Raw genomic sequence first — 25,991 nt, 5'->3', positions numbered from 1 at the left:
GTTGATCCCTAATTAATAAGAGTTCGATCCGAATAATTTAATTTAAGTTTGTACGGATTTTAAAGTAGTCCTCCTTATAGTCTAAAACTCTAAATAGACCCGAATTTTTTTTTGATTCGGCTTTGGCTAACTGGATACGGTCAGGTATCACAGAGGACATTCTTCCGGTTAATTATCCCCACTGATGCCATAGACTTCCAAATAATTTGAATTCCTCAGCTTCCTCAGGTGCCAGGTTATGCTACAGAGTATCTGATGTTTTTATTATCTAACAATTTGACCCTTTGAACTAAGATTTATTATCTAACAATTTGACCCTTTGAACTAAGAGCATCTACATCCCTGAAACTATTAGGGTTTTTTATTTAAAAACTATGCATGAAAGTTTCTTATTAAGAAACTGTTTATAAACTCTATGTGGGCCAAATGATTGGCTCAAATTGTTTCTCCTTTTTAATTTGTTGCTGATGTGGCTTAATAAAAACTCTAAAATGAGTTTCAGAGATGTGAGAGTTAGAAACTTTAAAGACCATAATTTTTAAAAAGTAGTTAACAATTATTTAGAAATCCTCTTGAGTTTTAGGAATGTAGATGCTCTAAGCATTTATTAATGTTATCAGCGTTTTCACCAAATTCAGATCTCATTTTGCATGGTTTGTAGGTTTAATTCCAGTACACAATTAGGTCCACGTATAACAGATCGATCAAGTCTTGTACTGGTAAATAGAAAAATACTACTTAAAGTTCTTTGACTTCATATGAAGATATCTACTGCTGATACAATAATTTAGAATCAGTGTACTCAGGTTTATGATGCTCCATTATTAATCTGATTTACTGTTGATTAATTAGCTTTCATGCAATAAATTACATTACTTATTTATACTAAATCATCGCAGTAAATTTGCTCAAGTTTGATGAGAGACTTCACATTTTTTCTACTGATAATTCCTTCCTATAGTTGGCCAGTGCAAGACTAAAATTTTAAATTGCAAGACTGAATTTTACTGAAGACATAAATCGTTAAAATTATCTTTAGCATCCTATAATTAAATTTTAAATATTTCAAACTTCAAAGCTTGGCCCGCGCAAAGTATTTTCAACGTTATGAGGAATTTTCACATTATACTCATAATTGCATATTTTTCTATAAAATATTATATTGGATTGAAAAAATAGTTAAAATTACGAGAAGCAAATGCGAGAAAGGGAAGGGAAGGAAATGTATGTAATATAAGTTCTACTTAGGCCCACTAGGCTTGGCCCATTTTTAGCAAGAAAGCTTTTAGCCCGAAATTTCATAAGCCTGTTTCAGCTTCTTCTAACTTGGGCCTTTTTGCTTTACCGATGAAAGCCCATTTTAGTTCTCTTCATATAAAAAAAAAGGCTATAATGAATCAATGATTGGAGAGGAATGGAAAATGTGACCAGATATTGTGGCGTTGGAATAACGAAGATGAATATTCAAGCAATCTTCGTCTGGTCAAAAGATAAATTTAGGCTCTATGCGGCAGACAAATCGCCATTAAATATGGCAATCGCTGTTGACTCTTATTTAGAGCCCGAAAATTTTAATTTACAATAAACTATGAACTGATATTGCATAAACTAAAAGTTAAAAGATATAATAGAAAAACCAATCAATCACAAGATAACAGATCAACCTTCAAAAATGGAAGCATAAAAAGATTTGAAAGAAAGAATGGAAGCATAAAAATTCCCGCAATAATAAAAACACAAACTTCAACAACACAAAAAACCTTCGCAAAACGTGAGTAATTTACATAGCAAAACGGAGCGGCGGCGCGTTATTATGATAGACTGAAATAGGGATTGCTAGGTTTATATAGGCAAAGGTTTGGTGCTCAATTTAGATTTTCTATTTTGAAGCACTCGGCCCATTAACAGCCCAATGTAAATACAATGTCTGGGCTCAATTTAAGGTTTATGTAGGCCCGAAATTCCCTTAAATCTTGTTCACCGTATTTCTCTTGGACCATCTAAATTTCTGAAATTATAAATTTGATTATTTTATCACATCAACGATTTCTATATATAAGTTTCACGTTATTATTATTTTTTTATTTGCAATCACGGTGATATGGAGGGGAGAGGGAGTACCCGATCATCTCACAAATTAATAAAACGGCCACTACATATATACTGGTATGCACTGATTTTAGAGATATGAAAATAGCTATGAAAAAGAAAGTCAAATGATTTTGTCCAATCTGTATGTAATTGAGATTCAAGAGGTTTAGAACTGTTATTTGGTGTGTATGGTTAGAAAGGAACAAGGTAATTTTTAAAGATACTGTCCCTATATCCTTGCAAGTTTTAAGAAGTAAAATACTCTCTTGTTGTTTTTTGGTGTAAATCCTGATCTCATGAATCTTTTAATAATTTGTCTTATATCTTTCCTTCTAATGCTAAGGAATTACCAGCACAGGTAGGTTTAGCTCAAGAAATAGAGAATCTTCCTCTGGAACTAGGCCTTCTAGTGACAGTAGCAATTTAAATTACCGTGTTGTTGTTATTTTAGTTTATCTAATTCAACACTGGTATTATATCAATAGCTATATATTCTAACAAAAAAAGATAACTAATGCAGTGGTAGTTGGCAAAGTTGAGAACCATAGTTCTCAGGTTTAAGTCTCGTTTCTAACAATAATTAATTTTGGAGTCTTGTGTTGAAGACTTCATTTGAAAACAAAAAAAGTTGCCTATACCCGAGTTCGACCTAAGGACATCTTCTTATGAGACGAAGGCTCCAAACAACTACACCACCTAGAATTATATATTTAGTTTGAATGTTTATAAAATAAAAATATAATGTAAATTATCCCGGATCGTCAGAATTCTCAGCGCTCAACTTTTCTTCTGGACCGACAAAAATTTCGAAGATTTTGTTTGCATTTTTAATTTTTTTTTTCAACAAAAGTGTGGATTTATGTAATTTTATATTTAATGTTGGATATTAATTAAAAAAAATCGGTAATTTAAGTCTAAACACAATTTGTCAAAAATATTATATTATTGCTGCAATGTTGGACTTGGGCCCATTGGGCTTGGCCCATTTCTAGCAAGAAAGCTTGTAGGTCTAAATATGACGATAAGTAAGCCTTCTTCTACATTTCAGCCTTTTTTGCTTTACCGATGAAACTCTTCGTAAAAAGAGGCTATTGTTTATGAAATTGTATGACAAATGACGGTACTTAATTTTCATGTTCTCTTCAATATAAAAAACAGACATTTGACCTACTGATCGGCTGATCCGACTCATTAGAGATATAATTACCCAATGATTGGAGAGGAATGGAAAATATGGGATCTTATATTTCTTTAAAAAAAACAGAGAATATTCTACGGTACTGTTCATGAGTTCAAAATAATAACAGCTTCTCTTATCTCTGATGAGAAAAAGGCCAATGATTGCTTGATAAATTGAGAAGACCACCATTCCATCCTATAAACAATATCTCTGTATATCTTCTAATTTCAATCTTATGAAGTTAATTTTTCACTTGTATCATATTTTGACCCTTCTTACAATGATAACTGATAACAAAGCCTGTGGAGGTTGATAGAAATTGTACAGATCGTAGAAAGGGTTAATAAAGAGGACCGGAGTCGAGATTTTGGAATGAAATGACCATAAATTAATTAATGACATGTATGCTGATCTAAACTTTCTATTAATGATGCATCCCAAGGACAGTATGGATCAGAAGGTCACGGCCGGTGAAAGGAGGTGAAGGTTGATCATCAGTGGTCTACAAAAGACACTCGCCATACCGGTCGGTTCAATCAGCTTTTGATAAAAAAAAAGTCCATGCATTCTACCACCAACCTTTTTTTCAATAAAATATATAATATAACAATAATATTTTAGCTTTACTATTTGGACATGATACGGATATATGGTCGGTTGTACAACTGGTGGTGTCGAAGAGGAGGAATGGAACCTCCCTTTGGTCGTTTCTTGATACAGCCAAATGGAATAGGAGATCGAGTCGGTTCCTCCTCAGAATTGACTGAGATGGTAGCGATGTTGCTGTGGCAGTCAGTGGTGGTGATCGATGGAAGCGACAACAGTTTTCTAGCTCCCGTACCACACATTACGTAGAAGAAAGTCAAGAAACTAAAATTAATTATATGTTGGATTGTTGTTGCATATGTGACTCAGAATTCGATCATATTCAGATAACTAAATATTTGTCAAACGATTTCATCGAATACCAAAAAAAAAGATTGAATAGTTGTACAAATATATTCAGCCATAATATTCATAACAAAGTAAACGAAAAACATAATATTCATTGGCACCTTTTAGCTGAATGTTATTGACTCAATTTTGGAAAATAATCCAATTTAATTAATGCTATGACAAATTAATAACAATCAAGCTGTGTTTTGATCAGGAAACCAATTCATGCATGTATTGTTAATATATATTCGCTATTGGGATTTTAGTGACTATTTCCCAAAAATTCACGCGTAATATATTGAGGAAACTTAATTAGAATATATATATAATTGCATTCAACAGCATATACACAATATATAATTAACAACCTTCATTGTAAATTAATTGACGCAAAAAAAAAAAAAACATAATTTCAAGTAGTACGTAGTAGTGTTACTAGTGCAGTACTAAAGAAATTAATTAGCATGCCAATTTCATGATAAGAAGGAAGACTGAGTTTGCTTCAAATAAAAAAAATGAAGGAAAGATGCATGAAACAGTTATATTTCATGATTCATGAACTGATCATATTAATTGCAAAGTTTGGTGATGAGAAAACTCTTGCCACATGTAGCTAGCTTTGCATAGCTTTAATTCCCACACACAGACATAAATATATTACATGAAATGATGAGAAAACGAAGAAAAAATGACACTCAAAATTATAGATCACAGCCTAAGACTTAAATCTATTTCATCAACAAGCTCATTTTTGTCATCTACCATTGATTCAACATACCCGTTATAACCTTCGTATCCCCCGCTCCATGCTATCGGCCGTCTTCTATCTTCCGTCCCTCTCATCCACTGTACTCCAACTGCACCACCAAATGCATGGTTAAAACCATATCCGGTAGAAGCAAAATGAGCCATGAATGCATGGGTCGGGTCGGTCTGGACCCGACTCATGGCAAGTACAAGCTCTCGGCTCCGCTTTGCAAGGCTCCTTTCCAACTTGTGTGCATTTTGGTGGCCCCCAAGTGCTTGTGAGGTGTGGAACTTTCTATTGCAATAGTTGCATGAGAATACCCGGAGCGGTTCAGTTCGGGCTGACGGATCCAGCACAAGGTTGAGGTTTACGTCTTGGGGATTCAGTCCATGATCCATTGGTAGAGAAAATAAAATAAAAAGATACTGAGAGAGAAAGAGAGAAAAGAGAGAGGTGTTGATAGAAAATGGATTACAAGGGGAGGGTCATATAAAGGGACAGAAAACCGTAGAGGAAATGTTATTTTTTTTAGCCAAATCATTGCAAAATATAACCGAAGATGTAAATCTCAGGGAGTGGTAAATGGGTTCATGAGTTGGTCAGATTTTTCATTAGGTTATCAATTCAATTGATTATAGTCATGATTATTATATATATTTTTAAATCATGACTAAGTACTCGATCCTGATAAAGAAAACTCATTCAATCTAGTTTAATTTGCATATTCGGCGGGGTTTTATTAAACAAAGTTTGTTATAAAATTACAGTAACTATTATGATATAATTAGAAATTAATTTTCACTATATTTATAATTTATATATAAATTAATTTTATTAAGAAAAATAATGTACAACGATCCGGTCCGATTTTGTTCTACTTTTTATTAACCAAAATTCATATCCGAAATTTCTTTATCGAGTTAATAAATTCACCGTAATTTTTCGAATGGTCTTCTTCAACAACGGTAATGTGTTTCTAACTGATTCTCTCTTTTGTTTTACAAAGGTAAATCATTTAGAGATACAATGTATAACTTTTATATTAAAATTTCGGGAGTTGATATACCAATTTATTATTTGTAAGTATAATAATTAATAACGAAGGGATCAAATTTAATGTGTATTTTCTGTCATTTTCAAACGAATTCTATAGTTGCCTATCTATTGATGATGATTTGCTTAATTCAAACAACAAATATGCTTCATTATAAAAGTATCTCTTACTAAACTTTATTTCTTATGATTCAGCTCTCCTATGATGAATGTTTTGTTCCGTCCCGGCTGGGTTTAAAATATATTACAAATACTCTTGTCAATAAATACCGATACATTCAGAAATATTACTTTTCTGTCGACGTACCGTCACAGATAGTTACTTTTTACCCTCACAGATATTATCTCATTATTATAGTGAACTCAGTTTATTTGAATAATAATTTACCACAGACAAGCCGAATAAAAAATAGTAGAATTGATGATATTATTAAAGGTAGCACCAGAACATTTTCCTAAATTTATACATTTTTATATGTATTTTACTTCTGAAACTTGTTTTATAGGTAGCTAGAAAGTATGAAGTATCAGTGATTTCTCAATATGATATTACTCTAGTTGTCCTTCTAAATCAAAGAGACAAAGAGGCAACAAAAAAACATTTTTATATATAAGAAGATGATGTAAAGAATTAACCTAGCTAACCGAAGAAGATACTACTACATGTTTAATTAATTGGTTAACAAAACTAGCTAGATCATGTGGATACCCTAATAATATTATTAAAATACAAGCTAGCTACATTGTGTTATTCAACAACCATACAAAGAATAATGCAAGCTTTATAAAAAAACTTAAAAAACCGTACCATACACTACACATATATGAATAAGGAAAAAGGAATCGCCGAACTTGGTACAGCCATCGAAGACGCCAAAGTAAATGGAACATATATATTTGAAGTAGATAGAGCACCCCAAAATGACATGATTCTTTGAGATCTATGTATTGAACGACTTTTAATAAGAGTAATATATGCCTTTGGTTGCTCGATAGTCGACACAATTGGTTACTTCTACAGTTCTACTCATCCATCATACGAATATGATGCCACGTGGCACTTTTTCTCTCTGTCAAGGAGGTCAATATTAGGTCAAGTATCAATCATATAATTAAAGAACAATGGCTCTCTAATTATATTTATAATTAATTCAAATTAAGAGAGATTTAAGTCTGTAAACTTTCGATTCATGTTTTCATCCATCCAATCTTAATTTCTCTCTAATCATCCATCTTGGTCGAATGAATCACGTGTCATATTTCTTTGTTATGGCATTTTATTTGAATCTGAATTCGGAAAATTATTTGAACTATTTGATTTGTATCTTTATTCGAAAAATTATATCAGATAAAAATATAGTTTGATCACTATCTATCTATATCCAATTTGTTTACATCCAAGGGCACAATAAATATACTCTTTGTCAAGAGCTTAACTAGAATTTTAATCAGAAGCAGACAAAAAAATTATTATTAGTTTATTTCAATTATTTATTAAAATATTATTAAATAATTTCCATTAAAAGCCGATTCGGTAAGTTGACCATGAATCAAAATCGAGAAAACCAGTAGGAATCGGTCTAATCAAATCGAAAACTCAAATTTAAAAAAAATATATATTAAAAAAGAAAGTAATCTAAGCATTGAAGTATTATATTTTACTTTGAAGCATTGTTCACAAGACTTTTTCTTTAAAATTCAACCACATTTTGTACAGTTAAACTTCACAAGATATATATAATATCAGGATATTACTTTGTAAAACATATTTAGTATAAAAGAACAAAAAATTAATCACTTCAAATATTTATTGTTTTCGTAATTATTCTTTTTCTTCGTACGAAGTTTGTAAAGCATCCCTAGTAGTATAAATTACGTAGTGATCCTAGAGCTATATAGAAACAAAAACAAAAACAAAAAAAAACGCCAAGAAGAGTCAGAGACATTTCTGTACTAATATTTTAATAATAAAAAAGCCCCATAAATATTATTTATTTATATATTTGGGAATGAGAGATATTAATTCGAATAACGAATTCATCGTAGCCGTACTACTAGAATGGAATTTGAGACATTTGCTCGAGGCTAATCATGAGAATGAATAAATATTTAATTAATCCTGCATTTAATCTGTCATTCGATTGCTCAGCGAATAAAAATAATCCAAGCTCATCTCAAACTTATTTTATTAAATTAATTCATAGAAATTTGTTAACTTATGTATCTTGTCTTATTAAAATTCTGATTTAATTATTTAAATAACTCAATTGAATGGATAAATGTTCGAACAATATGGTACGCTGTGGATGATGTTCAACACTCCTCTTTTGTTAATACTTTTCATGCTCTGTTTAATATATATTATGTATTAGACATGTACATATCTTTAAACATTTTAATATATCTTTCTACTAATTATTTGATGGTTATTTATGTCAACTCAATTTACCATCTATATTATATATTGTATGTGAAAAAATATTTTTCTCTAAAAAAATAGATTAAACTTTAAAAAAAATTTAAATATTTATAACGATCCTCTAACTGAATTTTGAAAATACCATATTTTACATGAAGAGCATGACCTTAATTATTATATTAAAGACTGATTTTTGTATATGAAAAGTTAATCGGGGTGCAAACGGATTGGATATTATCCATCTAAATCCGGATCTATATCCGAAAATTAGATACGGATATCTAATATCCGTGCAGATACAAATACATATATAGTTTTAAATTTTTAATTATTCTTATCATCAAGTAGATGTATACCGTATAGTTTAATATATATCATGAACAAAATTATGGTACTCACCATTATAATTAGATATATATTATGAACTTTGATATTTTTTTAGTAATATGTATATATTTTTTTAATAAATATCAATATTGAAAATGGATATCTGATCCGTATTTGTTTAATATCTAATTTATATTTGTCTAATATTTGATATGTATCCGTATCCGAAAAATAAAAACAGATACAAACAAAATTTTACCACTATCGGATCCGTATCCAATCTGTTTGCACCCCTAGAAGTTTAACAACTAAATCCAAAAAAATAAGAGAAGAAACATGTCTAGGATATATACAAAAATTTCTCTAGTTAAATTTGGTAATCATTTATATGTGCAAATTTTTACAAAGTAGGACACAATTGCCAAGTCCAGTTATGACTTATGAACAGTTGAACATGCATGCAAAAAACTGTGTATGCTGACAATTCCGTCCCATTCTTGTTTGTCCATATGTATTCCAACATATTTCTTATTAAACCAAAAAAGATCTCAAGCAGTGAAACCAATTGTAGAGAAAGTAAAAAACACAAAATTTGAATGAACGTAAACCGAGAAAAGATTTGATTTTGAGGTGACGTCCTTGGACCACCCTATCCTGCTATCCACTCGTCCATCCCTCTATTACTATATATGTGTATTTTAATGATATCGGATTACACTCTATATTTCTAAAATTCAAACAGTCGATTCAAACCGTTTAACATTATGAATATATTAAAATGTGCTTGCTGATCAAAATTTACATTTTTATAGACTTTTTTACTATTTGTTAAGATGGGTACAAAAATTCAATGGTTTGAAAATTCAAACCGTTTAACATGATGGATATATTAGAATGTGCTTGCAGATCAAATTTTACATTTTTTATGGACTTTTTTTACTATTTCTTAAGATAGATACAAAAATTCATGGTCTGAAAACAACAATTTTGTAAAATACTTAATAAATAGTAAAAAAATTCAAAAAAACGTGAAATTTGATCAGCAAGCACATTTTAATATATCTATCATGTTGAATGGTTTGAATCGATTGTTTAGACTTTGAAAATGTAAGGTGTAATTTGGTGTCACTAAAATAAAATGGTGTAAGCGGATCCCTCATATATATATATATATATATAAAGAGAGAGAGAGAGAGAGAGATGGGCTATGGTGCATTGCAATGCATGGAGGGGTTTGTGCATTGGACCATAAATTTAAAATTCAAAATCCAAATGGCCGATCCAAACCGTTCATCTTGTTCTCCATATTAATATGTGCTTGGAGACCAAATTTTACATTTTTCTGAATTTTTTTACTATTTATTAAGTATTTTACAAAATTGTTGATCCAACGGTGGCTTAACAAAACAGTAAAATCAGCAGCCACCGTTGGATCAACAATTTTGTAAAATACTTAATAAATAGTAAAAAAATTCAGAAAAATGTAAAATTTGGTCTCCAAGCACATATTAATATGGAGAACAAGATGAACGGTTTGGATCGGCTATTTGGATTTTGAATTTTAGATTTATGGTCCAATGCACAAACCCCTCCATATATATAGGGTCCGGCTAATTTGCTGCCGGCAGCATTTTAGCCGGAGGTGCTGCCACCATATTTTTTATTTTCTGATGTCCAAACAACAAATTCAAACCGTTAGATGTTTAATCTATATTATAATATACTTGGAGACCAAATTTTACATTTTTTGGAATTTTTTTACTATTTATTAAGCTGGTTTGAAAACCGCTGATTTCAGTAAATTTCTGCAGCATTGAAATCAGTGGTTTTCAAACCAGCTTAATAAATAGTAAAAAAATTTCAAAAAATGTAAAATTTGGTCTCCAAGTATATTATAATATAGATTAAACATCTAACGGTTTGGATTTGTTGTTTGGACAACAGAAAATAAAAAAAGCCCCGGCAGCACCTCCGGCTGAAATGCTGCCGGCAGCAATTTAGCCACAGTCTATATATATATTCCACGCAATATCTTTATTTTCAAATATCAAATAGCCGATTCGAACCTTCCAACATATTCTTCATAATAAAATATGCTTGGAAACTAAATTTTATATTTTTTGGAATTTTTTTACTATTTATTAAGCCACTTTGAAAATATGGGTGAATAGTAAAAAATAGTAAAAATTTCTGGACCACCGGATCGGCGATTTTCAAAGTGGCTTAATAAATAGTAAACAAAATTCAAAAAATGTAAAATTTGGTCTCCAAGCACATTTCAATATGGAGATCATGTTGAGCTGTTCGGATCGACGTTTTGAATTTTAAAATCACAAAATATGAGTGTGAAGTAAAATAGTCGTTTTACTTCGCAACTCACCATAGCCCATCTCTGTCTCTGTCTCTCTCTCTCTATATATATATATATATAGAGAGAGAGAGAGAGAGAGAGAGATGGGCTATGGTGCATTGCAATGCATGGACCCTTTTATGCATTGCACTCTAAATCATGGATTTAAAGTCCAAACGACCAATCCGAACCGTTCATCTTGTTCTTCATATTAATATGTGCTTGGGGACCAAATTTTACATTTTTTGGAATTTTATTACTATTTATTAAGCAATTTTGAAAGTCGCTGATCTGATGGTCCAGAAAATTTTACTGTTTTTTACTGTTCACAGCAAAACAGAAATTTTCAAAAATGCTTAATAAATAGTAAAAAAATTCCAAAAAATGTAAAATTTGGTCTCCAAGCACATTTCTATATGGATTAAAGATCTAACGGTTCGGATCGGTCGTTTGGACTTTAAATCCATGATTATAGTGCAATGCATAAGGGGGTTCATGCATTGCAATGCACCATAGCCCATCTCTCTCTCTCTCTCTCTCTCTCTATATATATATATATATATGAGTTGGGCTAAAATGAGACATGGAGTAAAACAAATTTTTGCTCCATGACACTATATTTTCATTTTAAAAATTCAAACAACTGATCTGAACTGCTCAACATGATCTCCATATTAAAATGTGCTTGGAGACCAAATTTTATATTTTTTGGAATTTTTTTACTATTCATAGTAAAACAACGATTTTCAAAGTGGCTTAATAAATAGTAAAGAAATTTCAAAAATATAAAATTTAGTCTCTAAGCACATTTCAATATAGAGAACATGTTAGAAGGTTCGAATCGGTTGTTTGGATTTTCAAAATGGAAATATGGCGTGGAGTACAAACGTGTCTTACTCCATGGCTCACCCAAGTCAACCTCTATATATATATAGATATATATAGAGAGAGAGGGGTTGGCTACTCTACTTCCATAAGCATATGAGGGCATATGATTATAAGTCATTTTTGCGTTTTCAATATCCAAATGGTCGATCTGAAGCGCTCAACATGTTATCCATACTATAATGTGCTTGGAGACCAAATTTTATATTTTTTTTGAAATTTTTTTTACTATTTTTTCAGAATTTATGACACCTGCTGTTAGGACTGCAAATGGATCAGATACAGATCAGATAGTGGTAAAACTATATCAAGTATCTGTTTTTGTGGATACGGATCAGACATTAGATAGATGTGAAATAAATTTTAAACGAATACAGATCAGATATTTATATTTTTATAACAGTGAATAAAATAAAAATTTTCATAATATATATTAAATTATATGATATATATCTACTATTTAAATACGAATAATTAAAATTCTAAACCATATCCGTATTTGTACGAATATTTAGTGAATATTCGTATTTAATTTTTAAATATAGATCTGTCATCTAAATACCCCTGGCTGTGAGTTCGTATCGTCTGCATTAACTCAAAAGAGCATCTTCTGAGTTAATACATTTAAAACGGAGTCAATCCGGTCCTCCGTCTATAACACAGGGACTCTTTAATATTAGTGTGGATCTAACTCGCACAGATATTAAAGCAAAAACGGTCCAGATGCATTAACTTTTCGATTCTTTTTCGAGATAATGCAGATTTATTTCCCCTATTGATACGTAGGCTCGTAGGCGTTCGGAGTCAATAAAGAGGAAAGTCTTCAGTTTAATCTGCAGTTTCGGTGCGGTAAAATTAAAATCCCGGATGTTTTTCCAACGGGGGCTAATCAGTAATCACCAAAAAAGTAGAAAATACTTTTTCTTCATATAATTTGATTCTAATTAAAAGTAGATTAGACTAATAATTAATATATCTTAGTCGAGTCCGCATTTTCTGCATTAATTCAAAAGAGCATCTTTTGAGTTTAACATATTTCAGTTGTTTGATTAAGATCAGAGTCAATCCGGTCCACTCTTATAATGCACAAAGTCTTCTAACATTAGTATTGATAGCAATTGAATAAATAACTTGTAAATGTACGGAATCATTATTAAATTTCATTCCGTATATCATTTGAAGACTCTGAAATCTATTTTCTTATAATTAAATCATCAATCATTAACAAAATATACGGTCATCACTCATTATCCTAAAATTTGTTTATGAACAAAACTCAACTTTAATTCACATAGGAATCACAATTGAGTAACTTATGAAATTAAAACCGGACCGGAAACATTGTTTACTTGTTTAAATAAAGATAATTTTTATTACTAAATTAAAGACAAATTTTCTGAATCAAATAACAATTACATTATAAATTAACTCAAAAGAATCTCACTCCCATAAAAAACCTCCTCAAATTAAAGAGAAAACTAAACATAGCTATATCGATCTCCAATCAAATGAATTCCCTAATCAATAACTCCTGATTAATTAATTAGATAATTGAATTAATAAATCAAGCGAAATTCGCAGATTGCATGACGCCTGGTCATCATCTTACATATTGTACCTCTGCTCCTATAAAACCACCTTCTACATCACAAAAAAGGAAACCTTTGAGGTCCTCAAAAATCGCTCAAATTAAACCAAGCAGAGCTCTATAATAATAACTTCCATGAATGATGTAGAACAACTAATTAGTTGGTCTAACTTCGTTCTGTTCTATGAGTCTAGTAAATCATTATTAAATTTCAATCATTATAAGGTTAGTCGGACCAATTTTGACCTCTCCGTAGAGAGATACAGCTTGTGCAACTACACTAATTAAGTATGTGATTCTGAATTGTATATATTTAGAGCATAGTTTTAATGTCATAAAGTACGGAAATTTTTTTATAGTAAGGATAGTTTTAATGAATTTGAATTATCAATCTAATTTTTCTTCGCAATGCTAGCTAGTGTCGACGACGTAAACTTTAATTTATAATTCATTTCATACACAAAATCTATATGAATCATGATAATGACATATTGTTAGGCCTCTTGACCTTATACAAACGAAATGAAATATTATTAAATTTTGTACGTGTTGACATACATGGCTTGAAGAAGAAAGAGAGAGAGGATGAGATAGAATTGAAACACAAATTAAAACATATATCTCATGAAGGGTACAATTTGCATTGATATAATAGAATCCAACATTTGGAGTCCGCTATTTAATCTTGATTGACTAAATGGAGGTGGAGCCGTGGAGGGAATAAATACAAAAAATGACACGAGTGGGAGGTGTCAGGTGAACACAGACCACACAGCTGTGGAAAGATGGGGAGGTCCTCCTTTCCATAACAGACCGTGGCTGCCATTTCTGCATTTGCAGGTGGTGCATGACCTAGATACAGATATGATCATATGATGCCATATATTCCTCTCTTTATTTCACACGAGTACACATACATGACATGTTCCCCATTTTATACTGTGCCTGCTCCCTGCTAAATTATATAATTAATGCTCCTAATTAAGCACTTTCAAAGTCTGTAAAGTGTACGTAAACAAACTGGGTTTTAACAGAGCAGTTTTGACTTCATGCAGCCCACTAACCATATAGTTCATTGTTTTTATTCTACGGTATGTGTCCTGCATGAAGCCAAAACTGATCTGTTAAAATCCGTACCCAACAAATGTCTATATATAACACAGGAGTCTTATTGGTACATATATAAGATATATATTCTATCAAAAATTATTCAATGTAACTATGTAAGAAGGCAAAACTAAATATGTGCTACACTGTTTTGGGCTTGTATGCCACGGATGAATTTGAAAAGCAAACATCTATATATAACTCTTTAAATTAGAATGAAAATATATATATAGATGCCAACCTTAATTAATAAAAGATGAAAGAACAAATTCTGAGATTTTAGTACCTGGAAGAGTAAAACTCAGATGCATGCATGATGCATGGTTAAGTATGACAGGGAATTTAATCATTTACTTTTTAGCTCTGCATGCAATTGCAAGCCATAGAAAAATAAATTTGAGGATGTTTCTGAAGAAGCATCATATATTCATATGTTTATTTAAAGGAAAAACAGAGCATAGGACAGCAAACTGTTGAGTGTTGACATCCACACACAATGCACCTAGAGATAATGATCCAAGAGTATAGGGAAGCGCAACAAGATAGAATTAAAATTAAAATTTAATATGCAGGTGGCAATCTAAGGCCCAGCTGCTAAGATTGTACCCAGCATGGCCTCATGCTTCTCATTTCAAACCCACAATTATTTAATCATACAAAATTATTTTAAAAACCAAAAGTGGAACAGGTAGCTAGGGATCATCACATATTCACATGGGAGTTACAAGCATAGCTTTGACTCTTGCTTCGTTGAAACTTGAAACAGCAGACATACCAGAATCTATTGGCTTCTCTTCTCTGGGTTCCATGTATTTAATGCACCTCATCTGATTGCTAGCTCTTCCTTTATTTTTCTTCTTCTTTTCTACATCTAAGTCGGTGGAATTAAACTTTTTCATTGTTCATTGTTCATTGTTCATTGTTCATTGTTCAAGCAGACTTTAAAATGAGGATTTTAAATAACAAATAAGACGTGTGGAATCTTAGGAACCTCACAAATAAAAAATATTTGGCACTTTTTTTTTAAAATTTTTTTGACCCTTTTACAGAAATGCAAAAAATCGGTGCCACAGAGTATAAAATACTTCACTGAATGTGCAAAAAACACCTTTGAAGCTTTTAAAAAAGAATCAAAAGGTCCAATGTATCAACTAACAACAATTTATTAAAGAACAGTATTTACATTAATCATTATTAATAAGTGGACCTGATCCTGATATATATATTACTGTCAATTATTTGACCAGTTAACAATATACTTTATCTAATTAACTATTAATTTGGAGCAACTTTTGGTAAACTTCAATGTAATTCAACAATGCTCCCACAAACTTTAAGTTAGGTAAGATAAATACTAAAACTAACTAATTAATAAAATCAAATTATACATGAACTATGTACACAAGGGTGTTAATAATAATGGGTTGTTTCTGGTTCGGATAATTAAGATCAATATTGTATATTTTTTAAAATGGATCCGGCCCGACTCGACCCAACACGGATCGAGATATGAATCCAACCTGATCCGAACAGGTCACAGTTCGATCCAACCCAATCCAATAAAATAAATAAATATATATATATATATATATATAGAGGTTGGCTAAGATCAAAGTGGTAGTTCCTGAGTTTTGGTGCTACCAATTCGTTTTTTAATTTTCAAAGTTCAAAACGTCGATCCGAACCGTTCAAGTTGTTCTCCATATTAAATTGTGCTTGGATACCAAATTTTACATTTTTCTGAATTTTTTTACTATTTATTAAGCCACTTTGAAAACAGCTGATCCAACGGTGGCTTCTGATTATATATATATATATATATATATAATTATTTAACAGGTCTTTGATACTAGATAATTTCAAGTTTAAGTCTTTGATCATATTAATTTGAGGACGTCTCATGTTCAAGCTCCAATGAGAAACTATTTGTGCTTCCCAACTGAAAATAATACATTAAATTAATAGAGAAAAAAAAATTAATATATCCAAATAAAATAGGAAAATAAATAAATGGGTCGTGTTGGGTCAATCAGTGACCCGACCTGTATCGGGTCAAAAAATTTGAACCCATATCCGATCCCTTTGCTTACAGGTCATTAATTAATTGACCAATTAGACAATTAAGGATATTAAGGCCTAGTTATAAGATGAATATCAACATTAGATAATATAAAATTGAATGCAAGATAGTTTGGATAATTTTTGGTTCTTTAACTAGAATTGAACCGAAAAAAATAATATTGAAAAGATTGAGAATTCAATAAGAAGGGGTTTTCAGTAAAATTAGACAATTAATATCCTTATCCGACCAATTAGACAATTAAGGCCTAGTCAGAATAATTACTATTTGAACCAGCGCTAAATAAAAAATAATAATAGGTGAAATATTGAGACAATAATGCAAAGAAGTCTTGAATAGATTTTTACTAAAATTAAACAAGAAAAAATCCATATATTTTAGTTCTCACCTTAAATTTTTGTAGTGTTTAATTAAATGACTAAAAGGTTCAATTAATCTAAATAATTTATCCTGGACCCAGTTTGGTCCACAGTAGCAATTATGGTAGTGATCTGAATAGCACCCTATCTTGCATGGATATGAATACATATATCGTATCGGATACTATACGATATGGAACGACAATATGATAATTTTCAAAAGAATACAGATACCAAGTATTGGATTACAAATCAGAATTACCAATATGATAATTTTTAATACGACAATACATATATTGGATACTAATACGATTTTGATATGATACAAGTACGGAACAATATATGAAGTATCAGAGTAACATAAATAGCACCTAATTATATTTTCCAATTGATATATATTTACAAAGATGTCCATCTAAAAAAGTGCGCAATGATTTTTTCTTATTGTTTAATCAATGTCGCAATGAATGTTGACTTTAGTTAAGGAATGAATCCGTATCCCCTCATGTTACTTGAGGATGCAATTAAACAATCTAGATTGTTCTTTCATTTTTGCATGAATTTCAAAACAAATTTTCTATATTTATAATAGACATTGAATTTTCTTTGACCCGATTGTAATTAAATTCAAACCGTTAATTTCTAATTGTACTCTCAGGTATATATATGATGGTACAGATTCTATGAAGCATGCATGTTTTGTTTGTAAAGAAATGTTCACTTCCTACTCAACAACATTAATTGTGTAAGATCTAGCCACCGAACTTACGGACTAATTATATATATATATATAGCGACATATATTATTCATTGGGGAGACTTTAGTTCAAATTTTAGTAAAGAATGGGGTAGGATTGAAAATTTCAGTAGGAAGGATAGTGCAATTTGCATAAACTTTGTAACAGGAAAAGAGGGAAAGAGATTGTGGGGTACTATATATGTGAATGGCCTTTGAATATAATATTAGAGTAAATTTTACTGGAGGTCGCTAAATTGTCTTTTGTCACGAATTGGTCACTGAAGTTTGATTTGTCTCAATCAAGTTATTGAACTTTTTATTTGTTTCAATCAAGTCACTTTATAACTTTTACATTTAAAATACTAACGAATATTCTCATTCTATTAGTATTTTGGACGGAATATGCTTATTCCGATAATATTTTGGATGAAATGAGAATATTCCGTTAGTATTTTGAACGAAAAAAAAATCATATAATGACCTTATTAGAACAAATAAAAAATTCAATAACTTGATTGAAACAAATCAAACTTGAGTGACCTATTTATAATAATGAATAAAGTTTAGTGACGTCCAGCAAAATTTACCTTACAATATTACGTAATTCTTATGCTTTAATATATCTGGCTATGGTTTTTTGATATTAGAACTGAAAGAGATGCTCTCAAATAATCGTTATCAGTGCCTTTTTTGGTTCATATGCAATTAAAGAAATGAACTGTCCTTTCAATAAGGTAGTTTATTTTAGGTATTTTCCTGCAAAATGTAATTATTTAAGTTTCAGAATCGAATGGGTAAGTGTGACACCGTTTGTCACTTTCTTTCTTTCGGCTCACCATTGTTCTGTGTCAAGTAACCCAAATAAAATAACGAGGGTTTTTTCATAAAAATTCCAAGTATATTTAATCCTATATTATAAAATGTTAAATAAATATTGTATATTAAAGTGTAAGTAATTTGAAATTTGAGGATTCATTAGTAAAATCTCCACGAAAAAGAATTATTTTATTTTTAGAAATTGTTTTATACCAGCTACTTCAATAGATATTATAACCTCTCATCAATAAAGTCCTGTTTTTATTTTTAGAGCTTTCATTTAGTGAATATTTCCAACAAGGTATAACATTTATATGAAGTAAATGTGTATTATACCGGTGTTGCTATGTTATGTATTTATACAGGTAGATAATAACAATATTCTATTTTTTGGGAGGAAGTTAATTTTTGAGAGTATAATACAAAAAGAACGTGTGTATTATTTCTCACAAAGTTCCACAAAAGGCAACGGACTCCATATGAGAGCAAGAGGTACCTTGTGTAGGGCTGCACAAAAAGTTCGTAGTTCGTGATTCAATTTGAGCTTGATTTATAAAAGTTCGTAATTAATTCGATTCAAAATTAATTCATTCTGAAACCAATCAAACCAGTTTGGTTCGAATCTTATTCAAACTGAGTATAATTCATTAGAAATTGGTTTGTGGACTATTTAGATTCAAATCTCAAATAATGTAACTAATGGCTTTAATCATCAATATTTAATAATGCATGAACTAAACTTATATTAGAGCTCAAAATTATTAATATAATGGTAACTTACAGTAGGAAATGGTTCAGCACCGTAACAAATTAACAATGGAAAAAATTAAATTCTATTTGACTATATTCATGCCGTGATTTTAATCAATCCAGTAGCATAAAAGGTAAGGGAATTTTGGACTGGTTTATAATTCATTAGTGTGAATTCGTGAAAGATAAAAAGTAAAAGGAAACCGCGTGAATTTGTTCCGCGTGAAGAAAACTAATGTATAAACTACCAGTAGTTGCCAAAAAAAATATGTAGTTCGTGATTCGATTGACTTCAATTCGATTTGAAAAAAAATCATAATTAATTCATTTGAAACAAATCAAATAAGTTCGATTCGAATCTTATTCAAAATCAAACTCAAATTAAAGTAAGTTTGATATGGTTCGATTTGTTTGCTGCCCTGGTCCTTGTGTGAACGAATAAATAAAGAACCGGGCTTAATGTACTTGGGTCTCTGTTTCGAAGTGAATTGATTGAAATACATATACTGAAAGCCCTTGTAAATTATGGACTATTAATACACATAAAGAGGCCTTGCTCTTCCTTTGTTCCTTTCCTTGAATTTCTCTCTATTTGAACTTTTCTCAATTTATAAGCCCACAAGACATGCCAAAATTTTCTATTAAATAATTAAAAAATACAGAAATATTCAGCGATAATTCCAGACGGAATATATGAGATATGACACCCACAAATTGTTTTCCTTGCTTATATTTTCAGAAATTGTGTTGACATTTTTTTTTCTAAATTAAAAGTTAGGGAAGACCTGGCTATTTTTGTATAATTGCACTATTTTCTTTATAAAGGGTCAATGACATGGACAGTTGTACAACATACTGTACTTAGGTACATATGCAGAGTAAGTTTGGAATGGCAAATAAGAACAGATTTAGGCATAAAAAATGCAATTTAATATTGAAATCTGACAAAAGTCAATGTGGAAGAAGATAAAAAACTGGTACAACATACTATACTTAGGTATTCATGCCTCTTATTAAGTAACTACTAGAAACAAAAGGAGTAGAACTAGGGTGTTCTTAAGTTCATCAAGATTCTTGGTGAACTCAAGTCTAAAACCCGTTAAATCGACTTCAAATGACAAATTCGAACTGTTAAAACCCTCATACCTTACAAGTGATGCATCTACATGTAAAAATTTTAAACATTCAAATTAATTTAGTATAAAGTCAAGCGGTCAAAAAACGTTCAAAAAACGTTCAAAAAATAAATGCATTAAAATTAATTTATTAACCTTCTAATTTTGACCGTTTGACTTTATACTAAATTAATTTGAATATTTAAAATTTTCACATGTAAACGCATCACTTGTAAAGTATGCAGGTTTCAATTAAAGCCGATTCGACGGGTTTTAGACTTGAGTTCACCAGGGGGCTTGGTGAACTTAAGAACACCCTAGTTCTACTCAAACAAAAGAAAATGCAATTGACGCTTTATAGAAAATTTTCATCTTGGCACAAGAAAAACAAAATATTTGCATTACACCGAGCATCGTTCATTTGGATACAAATCATATGAAATTATAAAACCTATGAACATTACATATATAATTAACCAACAAACCACTTAAATTCCGGAATAATTCACCCGGACCTTTCCTATATTGACATTTCATAATTCATATATAATATTCACCATTTTTCACTCAAACATCGCGGTAGTTGATTCCAATTTTTTTGTTCTACTTTTGATTTTCTCTCCTCTGTTTTTTTTTTTAACTAGTGAGAAGAGCTTCTAACTTTGCTCTAAGTTCCTTCCTCAGGATCTTGCCAGATGGGTTTTTGGGAATAGAATCAGTGAAAAATACTTGTGCTATCCTCTTGTAAAATATTACCTATATAACAGACAGAAGAAAGAAATATATATTGTGTTAGATCCAAGTACAAAAGTTAATTTAACATAACATATAATAGGAGAATATAAAAAAGGCATAAAAAGAACAGAACAGCAAATTTACCTGCTTCGAGACAAACTGCTTGATCTCATCCTCAGTGACCTGAGAACCGTTAGATCTAACAACAAATGCAACTGGAACTTCACCAGCGATTTCATCTTTCATTCTACATGCACAAATTTACAATGATTAATACCATGTGCTTCTCAAATCAGGTAGCTAGCTAGGTGCTCTTATCAAATTAGGTACAATAAATCATGTGAAACATGTAGAATATTCTGCTCCGTACTATCTAAAGTTGGGTACTTTTGTCAGGATTTTTTTTTTTTAATAGTTTAGCATAATAAATAAAAATATTCAAACTTACGAAACAACAGCTGCATCAGCAATGGAAGGATGAGTAAGGAGAAGGGCTTCAATCTCGGCTGGTGCCACTTGGAAGCCCTTATATTTGATGATCTCCTTGAGCCGATCGACGATGAAGATTTCATCGTCATCGTCTACAAAACCAATGTCTCCTGTGTGTAACCATCCCTCTTTGTCTATTGTGTTCTTTGTAGATACTGGGTCATTCAGATAACCTGTATTTTTAGATGTATGTGTAAGTTACGTGCTAATTTAACAACTGATAATTGAAACTGAAAATTTTCAGGAATAGCTTAATTATCTGTATTATGACTCTTGGTGATATTAGCTTATCAAAAAAAAAAAAAGACTCTTGGTGATATTGCATCCAAAAGAGATGGGATCAAAATTAACTAATTTCAAGATCAAGATATTCTACTTTAATTTCACCTTTTACCAGTATTAAATCACCACTAAATTTAGATTTCTCGTGTGATCATGTTATATCTTTTTAATCATTTTGGGTCGTAATCATGTTTTGGTGCATGCCTAACTAAACCAATAACATATGATTGGTTAGTTGAGAAATTAGAAAGCCGACAGGTGATGAACAGATCATGATTTGGTAGGAGGAAAATGCAAGAGAATTAACTAGCTAGGAGGAGGTCCTACTTAGCACAATTGTATGGCATGTGATGCACAACCAACCAGAACAAATATTTAAGCTTAGCACAAAAGATTTTCTACCTTGTATGAACTATGGCTGATTATGCAGTGAGTTATTCTGTCAAGTAAACAGGCTGTTTCTTTGAATAAAAAAAAAAAATGGAAGCAACAAATGGTGATTTGCTTCTATTTGAAACTAAATGACACAGAAGTAGCTAAGAGACAAGTAACAGCTCTTTATAAGATATCAAAATCAAAATTGCCTCCACTTCACGGTTCAAATGTCAGTTGTTATGGCATTGCCTTCAAGTTTTAAATCATCTGACAGAAGCTTATTTTGTACTCTCATGTTGGTACCATTATTATATTGTAAAATATTCTCAAGTTTTAAAGGTTATTGGTGCATTTCCCAGTAGAGTAGTTGAAGTTTATAATGGGACCAGGAATTGGACAGAAGGCAATCAAGTGGAATGCAGCACCAAACAAGTAGGAGGAAATTACTTGAGCAAAAAGAGAAATATATATATTAATAATAAGAAAGTGATTAATTATATGTGCCATCAAGGCATGGAGTGAGCCCACAATTTTTAGGTATTGATAAAAATACATGGGACCAGGGACTAATACATTTTTTTAATGGCAGTGGGATGAGGATGATTATGATATCACGCTCAACCATACCATCTATTAATGCTCAGACTTTAATTCAATTTTGAACTTGGAGCAGTTTGAATTGAATAGGTAATCAAGATGGTATTAAATTATAATTTAATGCTTTCAAACAAAAATCTGAATGCCCGTTCAAGAATTGAATTTTTCACTAGATGTCAATTGAACCCATGAAGTGAAAGATATATTATACTATCAACAATCAGACAACTACCAACTTTCACATGCAAAACCTAAACACAATCACAATCACAATCATATGTTCAGAAAAGGAAAAGAGAAAAAAATATCACCTTTCATGATTTGTTCTCCCCTGATGCAGATCTCTCCAGGCTTGTTACGACCGAGCGATGCGCCTGTTTCGGGGTCTACTATCTTCAGCTCGGAATTTCTGACCACTGTACCACATGAACCCGATTTCACTGGGTATGATTCCTTTGCAAATGCCAAGCACATTGCCAGTACCGGCCCCGCTTCAGTCATTCCGTACCCCTGTATTTAATATAATGTCATGAAATTAAATTAGAATTTATTTATTAGTTAGGTACTATTGATATTTCATGCATTTATTATATGTTGCGACATAAAACGTCCTAATTAAAAACATGTTAATTTTCTTAATTGGGGACAAAAAAAATCCAATTTAAAAAGAAACTTTTCATATTTGTCTATTTTAGGGACAGAACCATGCATTGAATAGTGGACCCAGTCTACAAAAAAATTTGAGACGACTAATCCACGAAAAGAATGCTCAACGGTTTCCCGCCTATTTCTATGCTCTGCTGCTGGTACATAAGTTTTTTTTACTTGGTAAACTAACAGAATCGATACTACTTGGTCAATCTCAGCCGTTAAAAGCCGGGGCCCAGCATAAAGAATTATTAATTAGGACATCTAAAGTTCTAAACTAGTAAACAAATTACAAGAGAGAAAAATTCAAAAAGGTGCGTATACGAGTCTCTATTCTTTACCTACACCTCTGCTCTATAGTCTACTTCTTACCTAACTCAATTGCGCAGAAAGAGAGTTTATATATAGAAAACAAATGGAGTCTAGCAATCTACGCCACTAAACAAATAATTTGTGGGACCAGTATGAAAATTTCATTTTCCTTTACAAATAACCTGATAAATTTTGGGTGGTTCCTCTACCGGAGAAATTAAGAACTGGAACGGACAGTTCATCTGATTTAGAAAACATAAATACAAATAATAGATTTGCTAAAATGGGTCTTTTTCTATATTTATATCGGAACTTATATACTAAAAATATCATGACTGCTTTATATGTTTTTATCCCGATATAATTTCTGATAAGATAAAATTCTTCCATGATTAACTTTTTATCTTTTTTAAGCTCACCTGGCCAAGAATTGCGTTGGGTAACTTCGCTTTGAAGGCATCCTGGATATCTTTACCCATCGGTGCAGCGCCCGACATGACCAAGCGTATGCTCGATAGATCATAGCCTTCCACTACTGGGCTCTTTGCGATCTCCACCACAATCGGCGGCACGATCGGTAAGATGGTGATATGATACTTTTGCGTCAGCTCCATCAATCCCACAATATCAAACTTCTTCAGGACTAATATGGCAGCACCGACTCTAAGCCCGCAAAGCAAGATTGAGTTCAAGGAGTAGATGTGGAACAATGGCAACACACATAAGATGACATCATCCTTGTGCATGTACAAATTCGGGTTCTCACCGTCGACCTGTTGCGCCACACTGGTCACGAGACTGCGGTGAGTAAGCATGACACCTTTCGGCAAGCCGGTTGTCCCAGATGAATAAGGCAATGCAACTACATCATCGGGCTCAATCTTGGAATCAAAATCTTCGAACAGAGAATTGCTATCTTCTTTTATGAGCTCAGAGAAATGCATATAGCCATCAACATGTCCATCGATTATGACAACCTGAATGTCGCGTTCAGCGGCAAAATCTTTTACTTTCTCGATCGCGCACATCTCAGTGATTATGATCTTCGGCCCGGCAGCTGAGGCCTGTTTATGGATCTCGGCCGGCGTGTAAAATGGGTTTGCAGTAGTGGTGGCGGCACCGAGCCGAGATGCACCAAGAAAGGAGAAGGCAAACTCAACCGAGTTTCTCAACAGGTTCATGATCACATCACCTTTTCTGATACCATGGCGGCGGAAGTTGGCAGCAGTGTACCGTGAGATGCGATCCACGTCTGAGTAGGAATAGATGGTACCACTGGATCCATCGATCAGGCAAGGTCGGTCAGCGTATTCTGCCAAGTGCTCGAAGCAGTAGGAGTGGAGAGGGAGGTGGTTCGGTATTTCGATATCGGGAAGTACGGACCGGTATATGGTGGAGTCCTCAGGTGGGGATGGATATGAGCCCATTGTGGTGTGTGGGTTTGTGTGTGTGAAAGAGATAAGTGTGTTATGTTTAATGGGAAGAAGAGAGAGAAATAATATACCTCTGCCTGCTTCCCTGGAGGGAAATGGTAGGAGGGGAAGCTAATTATATGCCAAAGGAAGTTAGGGAGTTGGTGATGGCGGTCACGGGTTTTGTAGTTTCAGCTGGTTATAGACCCGATCCATCTAATTTGTCTCTGTTGAGTTTGGGACTTGGCCTTTGGGTGGGTTGTATTGGTTGGTCAATACTCAATAGTGGATTGTTTCGTTGTTTCATTATAAAAAGAAATTCTTTCTCTACACTAAATGAAGAATTCAGATCCAGTAAAGTAACCCAACAATTGGTTTTAGATCGGACCGTCCGATTCAAATTCATGGCAATTCAAATTCTGAATCCCGAAGCAATCTCGAGGAATGGATTCGAATTGGACGGTCTTGATCCAAAACCCAAAAATTGAGTTCCTTTAGGGGATCCAGACCCATTTATATATGTATATAATGATAGAGGAGGGATCCACTTACACTTTTTTTTTGGTAACACTAGATTACACTCTATATTTTCAAAATC

General features: G+C 31.9%; 2 protein-coding genes across 2 annotated transcripts; both read right to left on the bottom strand.

Annotated features, from left to right (window-relative positions):
- Window positions 1–4,915: 4,915 nt before the first annotated feature.
- LOC144558557 (zinc finger protein 2-like) lies at window positions 4,916–5,353 on the bottom strand. Its single transcript, XM_078307400.1, has one exon. The coding sequence runs from the start codon at window positions 5,351–5,353 to the stop codon at window positions 4,916–4,918; it is 438 nt and encodes a 145-aa protein (XP_078163526.1).
- A 15,563-nt stretch (window positions 5,354–20,916) lies between these two features.
- Window positions 20,917–25,508, bottom strand: LOC144557751 (4-coumarate--CoA ligase 3-like). Its single transcript, XM_078306325.1, has 5 exons — window positions 24,401–25,508; window positions 23,333–23,531; window positions 21,727–21,940; window positions 21,423–21,525; window positions 20,917–21,299 (listed from the first exon to the last, which is right to left on the bottom strand). The coding sequence occupies exons 1-5, from the start codon at window positions 25,406–25,408 to the stop codon at window positions 21,180–21,182; spliced, it is 1,644 nt and encodes a 547-aa protein (XP_078162451.1). The 5' UTR covers window positions 25,409–25,508; the 3' UTR covers window positions 20,917–21,179.
- Window positions 25,509–25,991: the final 483 nt, after the last annotated feature.

Source organism: Carex rostrata, chromosome 8, assembly GCF_964058835.1.
Source record: "Carex rostrata chromosome 8, lpCarRost1.2, whole genome shotgun sequence".
NCBI lineage: Eukaryota > Viridiplantae > Streptophyta > Magnoliopsida > Poales > Cyperaceae > Carex > Carex rostrata.
The sequence above is the reverse complement of the archived record's forward strand: the minus strand, read 5'-3'. Positions and strand labels throughout refer to the sequence as shown.